This window comes from Oncorhynchus gorbuscha, linkage group LG15 (assembly GCF_021184085.1).
Source record: "Oncorhynchus gorbuscha isolate QuinsamMale2020 ecotype Even-year linkage group LG15, OgorEven_v1.0, whole genome shotgun sequence".
In the NCBI taxonomy this organism is placed as follows: domain Eukaryota; kingdom Metazoa; phylum Chordata; class Actinopteri; order Salmoniformes; family Salmonidae; genus Oncorhynchus; species Oncorhynchus gorbuscha.
In genome coordinates, this window is record NC_060187.1 from 28,333,517 (window position 1) to 28,355,614 (window position 22,098).

At 48.4% G+C, this 22,098-nt stretch overlaps 1 protein-coding gene across 4 annotated transcripts; it reads right to left on the reverse strand.

Annotated features, from left to right (window-relative positions):
- Positions 1-998: 998 nt before the first annotated feature.
- Positions 999-14,752, reverse strand: LOC123996874 (nascent polypeptide-associated complex subunit alpha, muscle-specific form-like). 4 transcript variants are annotated; one of them, XM_046300672.1, is made up of 9 exons: positions 14,550-14,752; positions 14,294-14,398; positions 10,907-12,396; positions 10,593-10,783; positions 5,362-5,535; positions 5,013-5,151; positions 4,696-4,832; positions 1,457-1,482; positions 999-1,278 (listed from the first exon to the last, which is right to left on the reverse strand). In XM_046300672.1, the coding sequence occupies exons 2-9, from the start codon at positions 14,300-14,302 to the stop codon at positions 1,075-1,077; spliced, it is 2,370 nt and encodes a 789-aa protein (XP_046156628.1). In that variant the 5' UTR covers positions 14,303-14,398; positions 14,550-14,752; the 3' UTR covers positions 999-1,074. The 4 variants fall into 4 exon arrangements, with proteins under 4 accessions (XP_046156628.1, XP_046156630.1, XP_046156629.1 ...); XM_046300674.1 differs by lacking the exon at positions 14,294-14,398; XM_046300673.1 differs by having other exon boundaries at positions 10,605-10,783; positions 14,294-14,752.
- Positions 14,753-22,098: the final 7,346 nt, after the last annotated feature.

Sequence of the window (22,098 nt, forward strand, 5' to 3'; positions counted from 1 at the left end):
AAATCAACTTTTAACAAGGCACCCATATTGATATGCATTCCAGGTGACTACCTCAGAAGCTGGTTAAGAGAATTAATGTAATGTCATCAAGGCAAAGTCTGTTAATCCACTTTTTTGGTTAAACTGCTAGTGGTTTTGGTCTTCACTATTATTCTACTGTAAAAATTGAAAAATATTACCTTGTGTATTAATCTACAGATGTAGGATAAGCCAGTTTTCTACAGCAGGATAATAATCCTGTAGCAACATGAAATGTGAATTATTATTTGTGGACATTTTTGTAGGGTTTGATACATTTTTCATTAGGACAAATCAAGTCTGACATTTCAAATGGGAAATTACAAGCTTTAGAAACCTTTTTGAAAGTCAAATACACCAAGTTTGAATTTCCTACTGTGCACCTGTTATAACCCGGGTTAGGGATTGGCCGGGGTAGGCCGTCACTGTAAATAACAGTGTGTTCTTAACGGATTTGCTTAGTTAAATAAAATACAAAATAAATAAAAAATCATTCATTTATAGTCTATATTTACTCCAGATTTTGAGCCATTCATTTGACAGATTTTATGCACATCTGCTCAAGGTCAGGGATTAGGGAGTTAACCCTGTATTAGTGCTGTCCCTGGCCAATCGGGCAGTTAGTGGTCCAAAATAAAGCCAGGTCATTCTGTCCTTTAGAAGTTACTTAGCCATGTTAACATGTTGTTACACACACACACACAGGATAATCAGCAGCCCATACATTTACTGAGATTAATGTAATGTAAGTCTGTTAATCCATAAACTGCTAGTGGGGCTGCTACTGTTGATATTACCTTGTGTATTAATCTGTGTATAACAGAGCGTATTAGTGTAGTGTATGTAGTGTGTATACTAGCAACACTTTGATATTTCTTTGATAAGTCCCATCGCTAGTGTTCAGATCTGAGATCCAAAATCATTCTTATTGGGAGTTCAAAACTTAACCTTAAATTTCTTAAATCTCTGTGATTTTACCATGTTAACATGTTGTTCAGATAATCTGACATCCTGAGGATTGAAATCACACTTGTTTCTACTGCCGAGAATACTATTTCACCCTCCTCTCCTCTTAGGGTTACTTAGCTTAAATTTCTTCATCTCATTTTCTCTCTTCTCTTTCTGCTCTTTCCTCTCTCTTTCTTTCTGCTCTTTCCTCTCCTTCTCAAAACGTTGTTTTTCCTTCTTCATTTGTTTCTCATCTGGGGTTTCCGAGGCAGTCTTCTTCAAGAACAAGTCAGTCGTGGGTGTTTCTTCTGTCTGTAAACAATTGGAAGATGAAGGACATGTCTGTCCAGATCTTTACTGGGTCATTAGATTTACACAGGATAGATGCAGAGAAGTACCTGAACGATAGATCAGGCTTACTGTGTGTAATTACAGTCCTGGGTCAAATACTGAGCTATCAACTAATCAAAACACCCAGAATATTCCTTACCAGAAGCTGAGTCTCAGCATATGGGTCTGTGAAAGATGAAAGGAAGAGAAATAGTTAAGAAAACATGATGACATCTGAGCCCATCATTTCTGTTCATTTGTTTTATTGGCTGCGGTTATGGCTAGATAAGATCCAATCATGAGTGAGAAAGCAATGTCAGTCTTAAGGGTGATAGGAGAAAAGATTAAAGGAGTAAGATGTCTCCGCTCAGACATAAAAACACATTAGCCTCACTGCCTGGACTACATTACATTACACACAGTACACACACACACACACACACATCTGACCTCATCTCTCATACCCACAGCTGGAAAGTGTCATATGGTGAACAGCATCTAATGTTCTTTCTGATGCAACATGGCACTGACAGAGATGGTCGCTTCGCGTTCTTAGGACACTATGCAGTATTTCATTTTTGTATGTATTATTTCTTACATGGTTACCTCATCAACTTACCAACATTACGATCAGGAATATGACTTTCCCAAAGCAGATCCTCTATTTGGACCACAACCCAGGACAATGGATGAGATCCCAGTAGGCGACCCAAAACAACGATGCCGCACAAGGGGCAGACGGAGCGGTTTTCTGGTCAGGCACCGTAGACGGGCACATCGCTCACTGTCCCTGAGTATACTACTCTCCATTGCGCAGTCTCTTGACAACAAGGTAGACGAAATTCGAGCAAGGGTTGCCTTCCAGAGAGACATCAGAGATTGTAACATTCTCTGTTTCATGGAAACATGGCTCACTCGGGATACGTTATCAGAGTCGATTACAGCCACCCAGTTTCTTCACGCATCGTGCCGACAGAAACAAACATCTCTCTGGTAAGAAGAAGGGCGGGGGTGTATGCCTTATGATTAACGAGTAGTGGTGTGATCATAACAACATACAGGAACTCAAGTCCTTTTGTTCACCTGACTTAGAATTCCTTACAATCAAATACCGACTGCATTATCTACCAAGAGAATTCTCTTCGATTATAATCACAGCCATGTATATATCCCCCCCAAGCAGACACCTCAACGGCCCTGAAAGAACTTCATTGGACTCTTATGTAAACTGGAAACCACATATCCTGAGGGTGCATTTATTGTAGTTGCGGATTTTAACAAGGCAAATCTGAAAACAAGGCTCCCTACATTTTATCAGCATATCGAATGTGCGACCCGGGCTGGCAGCATTCTGGATCATTGTTACTCTAACTTCCGCGACACATACAAAGCCCTCCCTCACCCTCCTTTCGGCAAATCTGACCACAATGCCATTTTATTGCTCCCAACCTATAGACAGAAACTAAAAACACCCGTTCTCAGGTCTGTTCAACACTGATCCGACCAATCTGATTCCACGCTTCAAGATTGCGTCGATCACATGGACTGGGATATGTTCCGGATAGCCTCAGACAACAACATTGATGTATACGCTGATTCGGTGGGCGAGTTTATTAGCAAGTCCATCGGTGATGTTGTGTCCACTGTGATTATTAAAACCTTCCCCAACCAGAAACCGTGGATTGATGGCAGCAATTGTGCAAAACTGAAAGCGCGAACCACTGCTTTTAATCATGGCAAGGTGACCAGAAACATGACCGAATTCAAACAGTGTAGCTATTCCCTCCGAAAGGCAATCAAACAAGCTAAGCGTCAGTATAGAGACAAAGTAGAGTCGCAATTCAACGGTATGTGGCAGAGTCTAAAGACAATCACGGATTACAAAAAGAAAACCAGCTCCGCCGTGGACATCAGTCTTTCTCCCAGACAAACTAAACAACTTCTTTGCTCGCTTTGAGGACAATACAGTGCCACTGACACAGCCCGCTACCAAAACCTGTGGGCTCTCCTTCACCGCAGCCAACGTGAGTAAAATGTTTATACGTGTTAACCCTCGCAAGGCTGCCGGCCCAGACTGCATCCCTAGCCATGTCCTCAGAGCATGCGCAGACCAGCTGGCTGGTGTGTTTACGGACATATTCAATCAATCCCTATCCCAGTCTGCTGTTCCCACATGCTTCAAGAGGGCCACCATTGTTCCTGTTCCCAAGAAAGCTAAGGTAACGGAGCTAAACGACTTTCGCCCCGTAGCACTCACTTCCGCCATCATGAAGTGCTTTGAGAGTCAAGTCAAGGATCATATCACCTCCACCCTACCTGACACCCTAGACACACTCCAATTTGCTTACCGCCCTAATGGGTCTCGACACCACCCTGTGCAACTGGGTCCTGGACTTTCTGATGGGCCGCCCCCAGGTGGTGAGGGTAGGAAACAACATCTCCACTCCGCTGATCCTCAACACTGGGGCCCCACAAGGGTGCGTTCTCAGCCCTCCCCTGTACTCCCTGTTCATCCATGACTGAGTGGCCATGCACGCCTCCAACTCAATCATCAAGTTCGTAGACGACACCACAGTGATAAGCTTGATTACCAACAATGACGAGACGGCCTACAGGGAGGAGGTGAGGGCCCTCGAACTGTGGTGTAAGGAAAATAACCTCTCACTCAACGTCAACAAAACAAACTAGATGATCGTGGACTTCAGGAAACAGCAGAGTGAGCACCTCACTATCCAAATCGACGGCACAGTAGTGGAGAAGGTGGAAAGTTTTAAGTTCTTCAGCGTACACATCACGGACAAACTGAAATGGTCCATCCACACAGACAGCGTGGTGAAGAAGGCGCAACAGCACCTCTTCAACCTCAGGAGGCTGACGAAATATGGCTTGTCACCAAAAACACTCACAAACTTTTACAGATGCACAATCGAGAGCATCCTGTCGGGCTGTATCACCGCCTGGTACGGCATTGCTCCATCCACAACCGTAAGGCTCTCCAGAGGGTAGTGAGGTCTGCACAACGCATCACCGGGGGTAAACTACCTGCCCTCCAGGACACCTACACCACCCGATGTCAAGAAGGCCAAAAAGATAATCAAGGACATCATCCACCCGAGCCATTGCTTGATCACCCCGCTATCATCCAGAAGGCGATGTCAGTACAGGTGCATCAAAGCTGGGACCAAGAGACTGAAAAACAGCTTCTATCTAAAGGCCATCAGACTGTTGAGTGGCATGCTGCCAACATACTGACCCAAATCTCTAGCCACTTTAATAATTAAAAATTGGATGTAATAAATGTATCACTAGTCACTTTAAACAATGCCACATTATATCATGTTTACATACTCTACATTACTCATCTCATATGTATATATTGTACTCGATAGTAGAACTTACTGTAAGGTGCCTGTGTCTTACTCTTCGCTGTTCCTTTCTTTTTCTTGGTGGGTTGACCCTTGACCTTCTGCTTGGCTGAGGGCATGTCCTCATAGGCATTGCCACAGCTCTCATTGGCCCTGTCTTCTGCCTGGGCTCTGGAGAGTTGGGGGTGGGAGAATGGTCAGTCAGTGACAAAACATGACAGAGCACTATTCTAGTGGAGAACAAGAGCTGTATATGTTCTTGAGGACTAGAGACTAGAGAGTAAGAGATAGCTGATTGTTAGATTGTCTGCATTTAGTGGGGCCAACTCATGGTCACCGTATTCTCCGTACCTCCACTTAGTGGAATTAGAGGTGTCTAAGTCTGCAGGCTGGAACTCCGGGGCTTCCAATTCCAGAACATCTGATCCTACATCCTCAAACTCAGGAATGTCGAGAGCAGAATCAGCTGAAGGAACAGGAATCTCCACAGCTGTGAAGAGACACAGATAGTTACTCAACAAGAACAACCACACACTGATAACAATACACTATCCTTTCCATTTTAGCGTGTGTGTCTGGGAATGTGAGATATGCTTGTTTATGTGTAATGTGTTTTGTTTCTGTGGTTTGTGAACACAATGCTGTGGAGCTCTTTAGAAACAGAACATGTCCAGTATGAGGAGAAGTTGGTAGAATGGACCATAGGCAGTCAGGTCCACGGAGGGGAGTTGGGGGGGTTTCTCTGGCGGGGATCCTCGGGTGGAGGCCTCTGGGAGGTGCTTTCTCGGGGGAGGAGGGGGCACCACAAACAGGTCTGGTAGGAGGTCCCTTGCACCCTTCTCTGCTATCCCCTCCAACATAGGAGACGCCTGCCCTAAAGAGAGAGAGGGAGGGAGGGGGAGAGAAAGAGAGTGAGAGAGGTTCAATACTAAGAAAGCTAAAGCAGTGAAACCTACAGTGTAGGTTATAGTGTAACGCTGTGAAGCGAAAAGACTTCAGTTAACACCTATGGCCTCTCTAAAAGGCGTTGTTAAAGTTGAAGACAATGACAGCAGCACCCAATCATGGCAGACACGTTGTTCCTCTACACCACAGTGACAGTGATAGTTTAAATACCTTCTCTACTCCTCCCTACTCTTCTCCTCTCTTCCTCCTCTACTCCGACTGTTGTAGTTTTTGTTACATATAGAGACAGATATGACACTATTGAGCCAAGATAGGTATACAGACCACAAACAGAAAGCGGACAGGAAACCAAAGATTAAACAGACATAAGTGTAATGGCCGAAGCCATACGTGCTTTACTGTGCATCAGGGCTTAGGGCAAAGAGGAGGAGGTGACCCTTAAATACATGATCTATTATGGAAGGAGCAGGACATCATTATAAAGATTAGATAGAGAGGGTAAAGGACATAAGTGCTTAGGGTAAGATAGATATACATTAATTTTAGGAAATGAGAGGGTCCTGCCACCATTGTAATCTAATCAAGAGCGGATACAGGCGTTATTAGGCATGAACATGGAAGAAGCCTGGACTGAAAGAATGGTGACCGATGACTTGAGGGAAGTAACTTCATTAACATATGGAATGGACTCATATACTGTGTGTGTATAAAGACAGAGCCAGTGCTCTGGGTAAGGGTGTGTTCCGCGGACCATCTAGGCTTCTGATACGTTTGTATTAAAAGCCTATATTGAATTCACAAGTTATTGTAAGTGTTATATTTTTAAATGATTCTCCACGACACGACCTACATTCCCCCACTCCTGTTCTCCTCCTCTACTCCGCCCACTCCTGTTCTCCTCCTCTACTCCGCACTACATTCATCCTCTCACGTTCTCCTCCTCTAGTCCGCCCTACATTCCCCCACTCCTGATCTCCTCCTCTACTCCGCCCTACATTCCCCCACTCCTGTTCTCCTCCTCTTCTCCGCCCTACATTCCCCCACTCCTGTTCTCCTCCTCTTATCCGCCCTACATTCCCCCACTCCTGTTCTCCTCCTCTTCTCCGCCCTACATTCCCCCACTCCTGTTCTCCTCCTCTTCTCCGCCCTACATTCCCCCACTCCTGTTCTCCTCCTCTTCTCCGCCCCTACATTCCCCCACTCCTGTTCTCCTCCTCTTCTCCGCCCTACATTCCCCCTCTCACGTTCTCCTCCTCTAGTCCGCCCTACATTCCCCCACTCCTGTTCTCCTCCTCTTCACCGCCCTACATTCCCCCACTCCTGTTCTCCTCCTCTTCTCCGCCCTACATTCCCCCACTCCTGTTCTCCTCCTCTTCTCCGCCCTACATTCCCCCTCTCACGTTCTCCTCCTCTAGTCCGCCCTACATTCCCCCACTCCTGTTCTCCTACTCTACTCCGCCCTACATTCCCCCACTCCTGTTCTCCTCCTCTTCTCCGCCCCTACATTCCCCCACTCCTGTTCTCCTCCTCTTCTCCGCCCTACATTCCCCCACTCCTGTTCTCCTCCTCTTCTCCGCCCTACATTCCCCCACTCCTGTTCTCCTCCTCTTCTCCGCCCTACATTCCCCCACTCCTGTTCTCCTCTTCTACCCCGCCCTACATTCCCCTCTCCTGTTCTCCTCCTCTTCTCCGCCCTACATTCCCCCTCTCACGTTCTCCTCTTCTACCCCGCCCTACATTCCCCTCTCTCTCCTCCTCTAGTCCCCACCCTACATTCCCCCACTCACTGTTCTCCTCCTCTACTCCGCCCTACATTCCCCCTCTCCTGTTCTCCTCCTCTTCTCCGCCCTACATTCCCCCACTCACGTTCTCCTCCTCTTCTCCGCCCTACATTCCCCCTCTCACGTTCTCCTCCTCTAGTCCCCCTACATTCCCCCCTCACATTCCCCCTCTCCACGTTCATTCCTCCTCTACCCGCCCTACATTCCCCCTCTCACGTTCTCCTCCTCTACTCCGCCCCTACATTCCCCCCCCTCTCCATCCTCTACTCCGTCCTACATTCCCCCTCACGTTCGTTCCTCTACTCCTACATTCCCCCCTACATTCCCCTCTCACATTCCCCCTCTCTTCCTCTACTCCGCCCTACATTCCCCCTCTCACGTTCTCCTCCTCTACTCCGCCCTACATTCCCCCTCTCACGTTCTCCTCCTCTACTCCGCCCTACATTCCCCCTCTCACGTTCTCCTCCTCTACCCCGCCCTACATTCCCCCTCTCCTCCTCCTCTACCCCACCCTACATTCCCCCTCTCACGTTCTCCTCCTCTACTCCGCCCTACATTCCCCCTCTCACGTTCTCCTCCTCTACTCCGCCCTACATTCCCCCTCTCACGTTCTCCTCCTCTACTCCGCCCTACATTCCCCCCTCCTCTACTCCGCCCTACATTCCCCTCTCACATTCTACCCGCCCTACATTCCCCCTCTCACGTTCTCCTCCTCTACTCCGCCCTACATTCCCCCTCTCACGTTCTCCTCCTCTACCCCGCCCTACATTCCCCCCCCTCTCACATTCTACTCCGCCCTACATTCCCCCCTCTCACGTTCTCTCCTCCGCCCTACATTCCCCCTCTCCGTTCTCTTCCTCTACTCCGCCCTACATTCCCCCTCTCACGTTCCCCTCCTCTACCCGCCCTACATTCCCCCTCTCACGTTCTCCTCCTCTACCCCGCCCTACATTCCCCCTCTCACGTTCCCCTCCTCTACCCGCCCTACATTCCCCCTCTCACGTTCCCCTCCTCTACCCCGCCCTACATTCCCCCTCTCACGTTCTCCTCCTCTACCCCGCCCTACATTCCCCCTCTCACGTTCTCCTCCTCTTCTCCGGCCTACATTCCCCCTCTCACGTTCTCCTCCTCTTCTCCGCCCTATATTCCCCCACTCACGTTCTCCTCCTCTACCCCGCCCTACATTCCCCCTCTACTCCCCCCCCCTACATTCCCCCTCTCACGTTCTCCTCCTCTACCCCGCCCTACATTCCCCCTCTCACGTTCTCCTCCTCTACCCCGCCCTACATTCCCCCTCTCCCCCGCCCTACATTCCCCCTCTCACGTTCTCCTCCTCTACCCCGCCCTACATTCCCCCTCTCACGTTCTCCTCCTCTACCCCGCCCTACATTCCCCCTCTCACGTTCTCCTCCTCTACTATTCCCCCTCTACCCCGCCCTACATTCCCCCCTCACGTTCTCCTCCTCTACCCGCCCTACATTCCCCCTCTCACGTTCTCCTCCTCTACCCCGCCCTACATTCCCCCTCTCACGTTCTCCTCCTCTACCCCGCCCTACATTCCCCCTCTCACGTTCTCCTCCTCTACCCCGCCCTACATTCCCCCTCTCCTCCTCTACCCCACCCTACATTCCCCCTCTCACGTTCTCCTCCTCTACTCCGCCCTACATTCCCCTCTCACGTTCTCCTCCTCTACCCCGCCCTACATTCCCCCTCCTCCTCCCCGCCCTACATTCCCCCTCTCACATTCTCCACCTCTACCCCGCCCTACATTCCCCCTCTCACGTTCTCCTCCTCTACCCCGCCCTACATTCCCCCTCTCACGTTCTCCTCCTCTACCCCGCCCTACATTCCCCCTCTCACGTTCTCCTCCTCTACCCGCCCTACATTCCCCCTCTCACGTTCTCCTCCTCTACCCCGCCCCTACATTCCCCCTCTCACGTTCTCCTCCTCTACCCCGCCCTACATTCCCCCTCTCACGTTCTCCTCCTCTACCCGCCCTACATTCCCCCTCTCACGTTCTCCTCCTCTACCCGCCCTACATTCCCCCTCTCACGTTCTCCTCCTCTACCCCGCCCTACATTCCCCCTCTCCTCCTCTACCCCACCCTACATTCCCCCTCTCACGTTCTCCTCCTCTACTCCGCCCTACATTCCCCCTCTCACGTTCTCCTCCTCTACTCCGCCATACATTCCCCCTCTCACGTTCTCCTCCTCTACTCCGCCCTACATTCCCCCTCCTCTACTCCGCCCCTACATTCCCCCTCTCACATTCTACTCCGCCCTACATTCCCCCTCTCACGTTCTCCTCCTCTACTCCTCCCTACATTCCCCCTCTCACGTTCTCCTCCTCTACTCCGCCCTACATTCCCCTCTCACATTCTACTCCGCCCTACATTCCCCCTCTCACGTTCTCTACTCCGCCCTACATTCCCCCTCTCACGTTCTCCTCCTCTACTCCGCCCTACATTCCCCCTCTCACGTTCTCCTCCTCTACTCAGCCCTACATTCCCCCCGTTCTCCGTTCTCCTCCTCTACCCCGCCCTACATTCCCTCCTCTCCTCCTCTACCCCACCCTACATTCCCCCTCTCACGTTCTCCTCCTCTACTCCACCCTACATTCCCCCTCTCACGTTCTCCTCCTCTACTCCGCCCTACATTCCCCCTCTCACGTTCTCCTCCTCTACTCCGCCCTACATTCCCCCTCTCACGTTCTCCTCCTCTACTCCGCCCTACATTCCCCCTCTCACGATCTCCTCCTCTACTCCGCCCCTACATTCCCCCTCTCACGTTCTCCTCCTCTACTCCGCCCTACATTCCCCCTCTCACATTCTCCTCCTCTACTACGCCCTACATTCCCCCTCTCACGTTCTCTTCCTCTACTCCGCCCTACTCTCCTCCTCCTCTACTCTGCCTACATTCCCCCACTCCCGTTCTCCTCCTCTACGCCACCCTCCTCTCCTCCACCCTACTCCCCCTCTCTCTCCCTCTCCTCTCTCTCTCATTTTCTCAGGACAGAGTTGTTTCTGGCTCTGAGAGGTAGAGAGGTATTTTACTTGCTGCTTTTTAGTGTCTGCAGCTTTGCAACAACACCCATTGTCTTACCTGGGGTGTAAGGGATGAGCTGCACTCCTGTGTACTTCATGTTCAGAGTACAAAAGCAGGGTGAACAGAAGATGGAAAGAGAGGGAGAGGAAGAGAGAGAACAGGGGTCTCAGGGAGAGAGATGTACAGAGAGAGACACTTACTAATGTCAATACCTTTGACTAGGGCCGGTATCAGGGGTGTAGGGGCCGCCACCCCTGCCTGGTCATCGTAGTCGATTGGTGGGAGCTCAGGTAGCGATTTCACCGGGGTGGGGCTAGGGCTGTGGGGAGGTGGGGTTAGGTCCTCTATGGTGGGCATGACAGGTCTGGAGGGAATGGGGATCATAAGAGGGCTGGGGGGGGAAATGGAGTTATTATTATGTTGATGTTAACAATATGGTCATTTATCGGACTCTTTCAACCAAAGTGACTGGTGGATAGTGTTAATGTGTATGTATTGAAGGTATATTGTGTACCTGGTGAGCGTCCTCTTAGCTTTCTCCAGGGCATTGAAGATTATCTCTGATCCTCTTTTTTTTGGTGGACTCATCTCTTCTGCTCGTCCTAGAGCCAACAGGGCCGAGAGTGGCCGTTCCTGGACCCCCACGGGCCTCTCCGGCTGGAGGGATGGGGGTGCGACTGAGGGATCACCAGCCGGGGGAGGGGGGGTGTGATAGGGAAGTGGAGAGGCAGAGTTCTCAACTATAACAGCAATATCCACTACTACAGACTCAGGGTCAAGTTCAGCAGCTGGAGGTGTACGGGGAGGAGGAGGAGAGGGGGTAGGGTCAGGGGGTGGGGATGGAGTGGCGATAACAGGTGGAGGTGGGGTGTAGGTAGAGAGTGTAGGTGGGGAGGGAACAGCAGGAAGTATATGGGTGACTGGGGGAGCTGGTATTGGGCTGAATGGGGCAGTAACAGGGGAAGGGGTAGGGCGGGCTGATACTGGCAGGGTGGGGGCTGGGATGGTTTCAGCTGGGGTTTTAGGACTGAGGGTTTCAGGGATGTGATCAATGATAGGAGGGTCAGGGATCACTGGGATGGGGTTAGGTGGTGTAACGACTGTAATGGTTTCAGCTGCTGGTGCAGGTTTCAGGGTGGGGGGTAACAGGGTAAATACTGGGTTATGAGTCAGCTCCAGGGGTAAGGGGGAATCTAGTACTGAGGCAGGTATCGAGGCAGGGGGTAAGTGAACAATGTGTACTGCTGGGGAAGGTGGGATCATGACGGTACGTATAGGTATATCACCAGGGGGGGCCGGGGTTCCGAAGGTGGTTAGAAGCATGACAGGTTCAGGGTCAGCCAGGTCTGGGCTGGCTATGTCCAGTATGGGGAAAGGAAGAAGCTCAACTCTCCCCTCTTTCCTCTTCTTCCCTATTTTCACTGACTTCCCGATGCCCAGAAAACCCTTCTTCTTTGTTGTGTTTATAGGCGGTGGTGACATGTCTACCAGCTCAACACTACCCCCCTTAGACCCCCCAGGGGACAGCAGGGACACCTTCGTGTTCTTCATGGCCAGGTCTGCTTCTTTCTTCTGTTTCTGGTCCAGCAGATCTGACCTCACCGCTACTTCTACAACATCTTTCCCTCCATTCATCCTTTCATCCGACTTCTCTTTATCAGCCTTCACCTCTGCCTTCTTTTTACCTAGTAATTTCACCTTCCCCTCATCCTTGTCTTTGCTCTTCACCTTCTCCTCCTTGACGATGACTCTGGATGCGATGCCACCCGGCCCCTGAAGGGAGGAGAGGGGGGAAGGTCGAGTACTGCGCGGTAGGGAGTGCGAGTTGGAGGGTGTGTGTGATGTGGAGCTGAGGGAAGGAAGGCAGTTTGTAGCGCTGTGAGGAGGAGGCAGGACTTTAGGTTTCTCAGGGAGAGCAGATTTGGTCCCGGGCTGCTTCAGCAGCAACATTTCCTCATCCTGGAACTTTGCCCTCAAGGACTTGAAGTCAAGAAAGTCTTCTTCCTATCAGACAGGGAAAGGAGGGGAGGACATTTCAAAATTGTTGTGTATTTGAGGTTTAAAAAGGCTTCTGAAGTGTGTCATTTCCACTTTTAATTTATTTATACTTGATTTTGTATCAATCACCACAAAAATGGAATTCATTATAATCAACATAATAATTCACATTTCCTGTTGCTGCAGGATTATTTTCCTGCTGTAGCAAACTGACTCAAATGAAGATCTTACATCTGTATCTGTCTCTCTTTTCACAGTCTAATTCAACATGAGATAAAACAAACTAAGTTTCCGTGGGGTTCACAACCACCAAAGCATCTTCCAGACATCCTGGCACCAAAACTGCCAATAGAAACCCATAGAAGCCTAATTCCTTTAGGTGAGAGCCTGGGGGCAATAGAACTATAGGTCAGGGGCCCTGGGCTTTTGTGTGTGTTTGTGTGTGTGTGTTGACAGACCAGTCACCAGTTGGGCTGCTATACCACATCATGACTATTCCATCCACACACACACAGATATTTTAAATAAAAGTTATTACAAAAAGTGTTGCCATTACCTGCATTAAATAATGTTACATTTAAACAATAAAGCCACACACAGCAATAAACGAGAGAGAAGAACCACCTAATAGATTTTGAGGCAAGCAGAATGGGCATCATGCCAACTCCCCATCTGACTAAAACTGTATTCATGGTAACGACCTTCATTATGGGTGAATGGGGTTGGTTATCACGCTTTGTACACGTGTGTATTTCTCATCAGCAGTCCATCTTAGAAGACTCTTTTCAATATTAATAGGAAGTCCAAGGTCTTGGGTTAAAATAGGGACCCATTTTATCCTCCTGTCTTATTTCAACATGGAGTTACAAGCCATCGAACACACCTTGTCCACTTGTGACAACCAACCAAATCACGGGTTGGTTGTCACACAGTATGGGTTTGGTTGTCACTGTTTGCTACTAGTTTATTCCTTTTGTAACAGGACATTAAGCAATATAGTATACTTATGCAATAAGGCCAGAGGGGGTGTGGTATATCTCCAATATACAACGGCTTAGGGTTGTTCTTAGGCATGACCCAACATGTTTATAAACTGGTTACCAACATAATTAGAGCAGTAAAAATAAATGTTTTGTCCTACCCATGGTATACGCTCTGCTATACCATGGCTGTCAGCCAATCGGCATTCAGGGTTCGAACCACCCAGTTTATTAAGAGTCTTAGAAATCGCCTTTCTTTGATGGAATGGTATTCCCAACAAAATTATGCATTTTATGCCTTGAGAACAACATATGACGTTTCGAGTAAATGTGTGTGTATGCGTGTTTGCACACGCATCTGTAGATTGAGAGTGTGTGACAGAAAATATATGTTTGTGAGAGAAAGGCAACAAACCCAGATAGCACATATACCTCGGCCCAACGGATGTATACATGATGCATCGGGAAGAAGCAGTTTAAGACATTGTTTGACAATTTGCCAGACGTCTCAGATGTTTGTAGAATAGCTACATTCGAAATGCTACAGTTCTACATCGTTTATAGTCGGCCAGGCATCAACATTCTTCCCAATGGCCAATCGCTCTCCACACCACATATACATACCACCCCCACATCATTTAAAAAAAACTTTGAAACACAAATGTCCCTCACCTCAACGTTTTGTCATGCTGACATGAATTGTCCAGGTGGATGAGTTTTTTCAAAGAATTCACACATTTGCATTTTTAAATTATCACACAGCACCCTGTAGAGTGGGAGTACTATGCACTATGACAACCAACCCGTGAGACAATCAACCCCGGTCTCCGCTATACCGGGACGGCGCTGTGTGCGTGCAAGGGAGAGAGACAATGAGAAGCGACCAGTACTGAAAGTGTAATAACACCAGATAAAAGTATTACCTGATCCATCGTGCGTAATTCCACCAGGCAGAGAGACAGCTATGGGTAGCCTTGTTCCGCCGCTCCTGTATTTCTCCAGGTGTCAGATTCTGCCTCTCATTCTGGCTATTTCATGTAGCGTCATTACACCAAGCAGTTACACAAAACAATCAACGCAATAACTCGGAATAACTTTTTCCAGTGGCAACAGCCCAGGAGGCTACCTGTAATGTTACTGTTGTCATCAACTAATAGAGGATTGGGCTAGTCTACATACCTTTACACTCTCTCGGGATGTCTTCCTTAGCTTCAGGGGTGGACGGTCTCGGAAGAGAGTCAGGTGGAGTTATCTCTCTCGCTCTCATATAATTATTCTCGCTCACATCGCAGAAACGGTCCGTCCAGCTAAACGGGTCAGTCAGCCAGCGGGTATCGTGGTGTCTGTCGAGAGCGCAAGGCATTTCAACGCATCGTGCATGATTAACTTTCTGACAGCTTTCATCAAAAAGGAATGCCGTCTGACAGGTGTGCGTGCGTGTCATTACTCGCAGCTGGTGCCATAGAAGCGCGATTGTTGACAAACCCCAATTAAATGCTCATTAAACTTGTTCCCCCCTCCGTTTACCAAGGTAGGCTATACACTTTGCTCATATGACACATGTTGGGCAAACAGAACCATGTTGCCTAATTACAGATGTGATAGTCTACATCCTATTGTGTGTGCCTATTAATATGGCAGTGATACAGAATATTTGGGCCTAGAACCATGTTGCCTAAAGCTATATTAAGTATATTCTAGACCAGTGGTTCCCAAACTTTGTCTAGTCCCTTACCCCTTCAAACATTCAACCTCCAGATGCTTACCCCCTCTAGCACCAGGGTCAGCGCACTCTCAGATGTTTGTTTTTTTGCCATCATACAATCCTGCCACACACACACTATATGATACATGTATTAAAACCTCTACAGGATCAGTGGGCGATCACTGGACGGTTGAGCTAACGTAGGCTAATGCGATTATCATGAGGTTGTAAGTAACAATACAATTTCCCAGGACATAGACATATCTGATATAGGCAGAATGCTTACATTTTAGTTATCTACTGTAAATTGGACAGTGCAGTTATTACCGTGAAAGAATACCATGCTATTGTTTGAGGAGAGTGCAAAGTTATGAACTTGAAAAGTTTTTAATAAACCAATTAGGCACATTTGGGCAGTCTTGATACAAAATTTTGAACATAAATGTAATGGTTCATTGCATCAGTCTTAAACTTTGAACATACACTGCTGCCATCTAGTGGCCAAAATCTAAATCGCTCCTGGGCTGGAAATATACATTATGGCCTTTCTGTTGCATTTCAAAGATGATGGTACAAAAAAAAACGTTTTTTTTCTTTGAATGATCTTTCACCAGATCTAATGTGTTATATTCTCTTACATTAATTTCACATTTCCACAAACTTCAAAGTCTTTCCTTTCAAATGGTATCAAGAATATGCATATCTCTGCTTCAGGACCTGAGCTACAGGCAGTTAGATTTGTCATTTTTTCTCTCCATTTTTGCATAAAATGACATACCCAAATCTAACTGCCTGTAGCTCAGGTCCTGAAGCAGGGATATGCATATTCTTGATACCATTTGAAAGGAAAGACTTTGAAGTTTGTGGAAATGTGAAATGATGACAGCCAGTGTCTGGTGTGATTGTGATGATGGGTAAGGGTCCTATCACTCAGACTGAGGGATGATATGAAGCATGGAGGTGGTGATAGTATGACTAAGAGGTTACAGGGTACATCAGTGGGAACGTGTTATTGGCACATGGATATTGATAAACATGGATGTTGATAAACATGGATATTGATAAACATGGATGTTGATAAACATGGATATTGATAAACATGGATTCTGCTAAAACAAATATTGATAAACATGGATTTTGATAAAACAAATATTGATAAACATGGATGTTGATGAAAACAGATATTGATAAACATGCATGTTGATAAAAACAGATATTGATAAACATGGGTGTTGACAAACATGGATTTTGATAAACATGGATTTTGATAAAACATATATTGATAAACATGGAGTTTGATAGAACAGATATTGATAAACATGGATGTTGATAGAACAGATATTGATAAACATTGATGTTGATAGAACAGATATTGATAAACCTGGAGTTTGATAGAACAGATATTGATAAACATGGATGTTGATAGAACAGATATTGATAAACATTGATGTTGATAGAACAGATATTGATAAACATGGATTTTGAAAAAACAGATATTGATAAGCATTGAAGTTGATAAAACAGATGTTGATAAACATGGATGTTGATGTCCCAGAGGGACATCAGAGACTGCAACGTTCTCTGCTTCACTGTTATGCAGGTGAATGAGGACCCAAAAGCGACTTGGCGAAAACAGAGTTTTTAATCCAGTAAAGTTACTTTACAAACAAAAGGCATAATACTACTCGTAATGACGAGAACAGACTGGAGACTTGATCAAGAACCGCAGGTTGCCTCGGGAAGGCACTTGAACGTAGCAGACTCAGACACCTGCTCACCACGCAGCATCTGAGGGAAACACGACACGACAGGGCAATACATAGACACAGCACGGTGAACAATAGACAAGGATCCGACAGGACAGGAACGGAAAACAAGGGAAGAAATAGGGACTCTAATCAGGGGAAAAGATAAGGAACAGGTGTGGGAAGACTAAATGATGATTAGGGGAATAGGAACAGCTGGGAGCAGGAACGGAACGATAGAGAGAGGAGAGAGAGGGAGGGGAGAGAGAGGGATAGAAAAAGGGAACGAACCTAATAAGACCAGCAGGGGGAAACGAACAGAAGGGAAAGCATAATGACAAGACAATCTAAGACAAAACATGACAGTACCCCCCACTCACCGAGCGCCTCCTGGCGCACTCGAGGAGGAATCCTGGCGGCAACGGAGGAAATCATCAATAAGTGAACGGTCCAGCACGTCCCGAGACGGAACCCAACTCCTCTCCTCAGGACCGTAACCCTCCCAATCCACTAAGTATTGGTGACCCCGTCCCCGAGAACGCATGTCCATGATCTTACGTACCTTGTAAATAGGTGCGCTTCGACAAGGACGGGAGGGGGGAGGGAAGACGAACGGGGGTGCGAAGAAAGGGCTTGACACAGGAGACATGGAAGACAGGATGGACGCGACGAAGATGTCGCGGAAGAAGCAGTCGCACAGCGTCAGGATTGACGACCTGGGAGACACGGAACGGACCAATGAACCGCGGAGTCAACTTACGAGAAGCTGTCGTAAGAGGAAGGTTGCGAGTGGAAAGCCACACTCTCTGGCCGCAACAATACCTTGGACTCTTAATCCTGCGTTTATTGGCGGCTCTCACAGTCTGTGCCCTGTAACGGCAAAGTGCAGACCTCACCCTCCTCCAGGTGCGCTCACAACGTTGGACAAACGCTTGAGCGGAGGGAACGCTGACTCGGCAAGCTGGGATGAGAACAGAGGAGGCTGGTAACCCAGACTACTCTGAAACGGAGATAACCCGGTAGCAGACGAAGGAAGCGAGTTGTGAGCGTATTCTGCCCAGGGGAGCTGTTCTGCCCAAGACGCAGGGTTTCTGAAAGAAAGGCTGCGTAGTATGCGACCAATCGTCTGATTGGCCCTCTCTGCTTGACCGTTAGACTGGGGATGAAACCCGGAAGAGAGACTGACGGACGCACCAATCAAACGACAGAACTCCCTCCAAAACTGTGACGTGAATTGCGGGCCTCTGTCTGAAACGGCGTCTAACGGGAGACCATGAATTCTGAACACATTCTCGATAATGATTTGTGCCGTCTCCTTAGCGGAAGGAAGTTTAGCGAGGGGAATGAAATGTGCCGCCTTAGAGAACCTATCGACAACCGTAAGAATCACTGTCTTCCCCGCAGACAAAGGCAGACCGGTAATGAAGTCTAGGGCGATGTGAGACCATGGTCGAGAAGGAATGGGGAGCGGTCTGAGACGACCGGCAGGAGGAGAGTTACCCGACTTAGTCTGCGCGCAGTCCGAACAAGCAGCCACGAACGGCGCGTGTCACGCTCCTGAGTCGGCCACCAAAAGTGCTGGCGAATAGACGCAAGAGTGCCTCGAACACCGGGATGACCAGCTAACTTGGCAGAGTGAGCCCACTGAAGAACAGCCAGACGAGTGGAAACAGGAACGAAAAGGAGGTTACTAGGACAAGCGCGGCGACGCAGTGTGCGTGAGTGCTTGCTTAACCTGTCTTTCAATTCCCAGACTGTCAACCCGACAACACGCCCATAAGGAAGAATCCCTCGGGATCAGTAGAAGCCACAGAAGAACTAAACAGACGGGATAAGGCATCAGGCTTGGTGTTTTTGCTACCCGGACGGTAAGAAATCACAAACTCGAAACGAGCGAAAAACAACGCCCAACGAGCTTGACGGGCATTAAGTCGTTTGGCAGAACGGATGTACTCAAGGTTCTTATGGTCTGTCCAAACGACAAAAGGAACGGTCGCCCCTCCAACCACTGTCGCCATTCGCCTAGGGCTAAGCGGATGGCGAGCAGTTCACGGTTACCCACATCATAGTTGCGCTCAGATGGCGACAGGCGATAGAAAAATAAGAGCAAGGATGAACCTTATCGTCAGACTGGAAGCGCTGGATTAGAATGGCTCCCACGCCTACCTCTGTCAACCTCGACAATGAATTGTCTAGTGACGTCAGGAGTAACGAGGATAGGAGCGGACGTAAAACGTTCTTTTAGAAGATCAAAAGCTCCCTGGGCGGAACCGGACCACTTAAAACACGTCTTGACAGAAGTAAGAGCTGTGAGAGGGGCAGCAACTTGACCGAAATTACGAATGAAACGCCGATAGAAATTAGCGAAACCTAAAAAGCGCTGCAACTCGACACGTGACCTTGGAACGGGCCAATCACTGACAGCTTGGACCTTAGCGGAATCCATCTGAATGCCTTCAGCGGAAATAACGGAACCGAGAAAAGTAACGGAGGAGACATGAAAAGAGCACTTCTCAGCCTTTACGTAGAGACAATTCTCTAAAAGGCGCTGTAGAACACGTCGAACGTGCTGAACATGAATCTCGAGTGACGGTGAAAAATCAGGATATCGTCAAGATAGACAAAAACAAAGATGTTCAGCATGTCTCTCAGAACATCATTAAAATGCCTGAAAAACAGCTGGCGCATTGATCAAAATGCCCTAACGGAGTGTTAAACGGTTTTCCACTCGTCCCCCTCTCTGATGCGCACGAGATGGTAAGCGTTACGAAGGTCCAACTTAGTAAAGCACCTGGCTCCCTGCAGAATCTCGAAGGCTGATGACATAAGGGGAAGCGGATAACGATTCTTAACCGTTATGTCATTCAGACTCGATAATCCACGCAGGGGCGCAGAGCCGTCCTTCTTCTTAACAAAAGAACCCCGCCCCGGCCGGAGAGGAAGAAGGCACTATGGTACCGGCGTCAAGAGACACAGATAAATAATCCTCGAGAGCCTTACGTTCGGGAGCCGACAGAGAGTATAGTCTACCCCGAGGAGGAGTGGTCCCCGGAAGGAGATCAATACTACAATCAACGACCGGTGAGGAGGAAGGGAGTTGGCTCGGGACCGACTGAAGACCGTGCGCAGATCATGATATTCCTCCGGCACTCCTGTCAAATCGCCAGGTTCCTCCTGAGAAGTGGGGACAGAAGAAATGGGAGGGATGCAGACATTAAACACTTCACATGACAAGAAACGTTCCAGGATAGGATAGAATTACTAGACCAATTAATAGAAGGATTATGACATACTAGCCAGGGATGACCCAAAACAACAGGTGTAAAAGGTGAACGAAAAATCAAAAAAGAAATAGTCTCACTGTGGTTACCAGATACTGTGAGAGTTAAAGGTAGTGTCTCAAATCTGATACTGGGAAGATGACTACCATCTAAGGCAAACATAGGCTTGTCTAACTGTCTGAAAGGAATGTCATGTTTCCGAGCCCATGTCCATGAAACAACCCTCAGCCCCAGAGTCAATCAAGGCACTGCATGTAGCACCGAACCGGTCCAGCGTAGATGGACCGACATAAGTACAGGATCTAGATGAAGAGACCTGAGTAGTAGCGCTCACCAGTAGCCCTCCGCTTACTGATGAGCTCTGGCCTTTTACTGGACATGAATTGACAAAATGTCCATCAAATCCGCAATAGAGGCACAGGCGGTTGGTGATCCTCCGTTCCCTCTCCTTGGTCGAGAGAATACCTCCCAGCTGCATGGGCTCAGTCTCTGAGCCAGAGGAGGGAGATGGTTGCGATGCGGAGCAGGGAAACACCGTTGACGCAAGCTCTCTTCCACGAGCTTGGTGACGAAGATCTACCTGTCGTTCTATGCGGATGGCGAGAGCAATCAAAGAGTCCACACTGGAAGGAACCTCCCGAGAGAGAACATCTTTGACCACTGCGTGAGTCCCTCCAGAAAACGAAGCAGCGCCGGCTCGTTCCAGTCACTAGAGGCAGCAAGAGTGCGAAACTCTATAGAGTAATCCGTTATGGATCGATCACCTTGGCATAGGGAAGCCAGGGCCCTAGAAGCCTCCCTACCAAAAACTGAACGGTCAAAAACCCGAATCATCTCCTCTTTAAAGTTCTGGTAATTGTTAGAACAATCAGCCCTTGCCTCCCAGATAGCTGTGCCCCACTCTCGAGCCCGGCCAGTAAGGAGTGAAATGACGTAAGCAACCCGAGCTCTCTCGCTAGAGTATGTTGGGTTGGAGAGAGAACACAATATCACACTGGGTGAGAAAGGAGCGGCACTCCGTGGGCTGCCCGGAGTAGCAAGGTGGGTTATTAACCCTAGGTTCCGGAGGCTCGGCAGGCCAGGAAGTAACAGGTGGCACGAGACGAAGACTCTGGAACTGTCCAGAGAGGTCGGAAACCTGAGCGGCCAGGTTCTCCACGGCATGGCGAGCAGCAGACAATTCCTGCTCGTGTCTGCCGAGCATGGCTCCTTGGATCTCGACGGCAGTGTTACGAGCATCTGTAGTCGCTGGGTCCATTCCTTGGTCGGATCCTTCTGTTATGCAGGTGAATGAGGACCCAAAAGCGACTTGGCGAAAACAGAGTTTTTAATCCAGTAAAGTTACTTTACAAACAAAAGGCATAATACTACTCGTAATGACGAGAACAGACTGGAGACTTGATCAAGAACTGCAGGTTGCCTCGGGAAGGCACTTGAACGTAGCAGACTCAGACACTTGCTCACCACGCAGCATCTGAGGGAAACACGACACGACAGGGCAATACATAGACACAGCACGGTGAACAATAGACAAGGATCCGACCGGACAGGAACGGAAAACAAGGGAAGAAATAGGGACTCTAATCAGGGGAAAAGATAAGGAACAGGTGTGGGAAGACTAAATGATGATTAGGGGAATAGGAACAGCTGGGAGCAGGAACGGAACGATAGAGAGAGGAGAGAGAGGGAGGGGGAGAGAGAGGGATAGAAAAAGGGAACGAACCTAATAAGACCAGCAGGGGGAAACGAACAGAAGGGAAAGCATAATGACAAGACAATCTAAGACAAAACATGACATTCACGGAAACATGGCTTACTGGGAAGACGCTATCCGATGCGGTGCAGCCAACGGGTTTCTCCACGCATCGCGCCGACAGAAACAAACATCTTTCATCACATGGTGTGATGAAAGAAACATACAGGAACTCAAATCCTTCTGTTCACCTGATTTAGAATTCCTCACAATCAAATGTAGACCGCATTATCTTCCAAGAGAA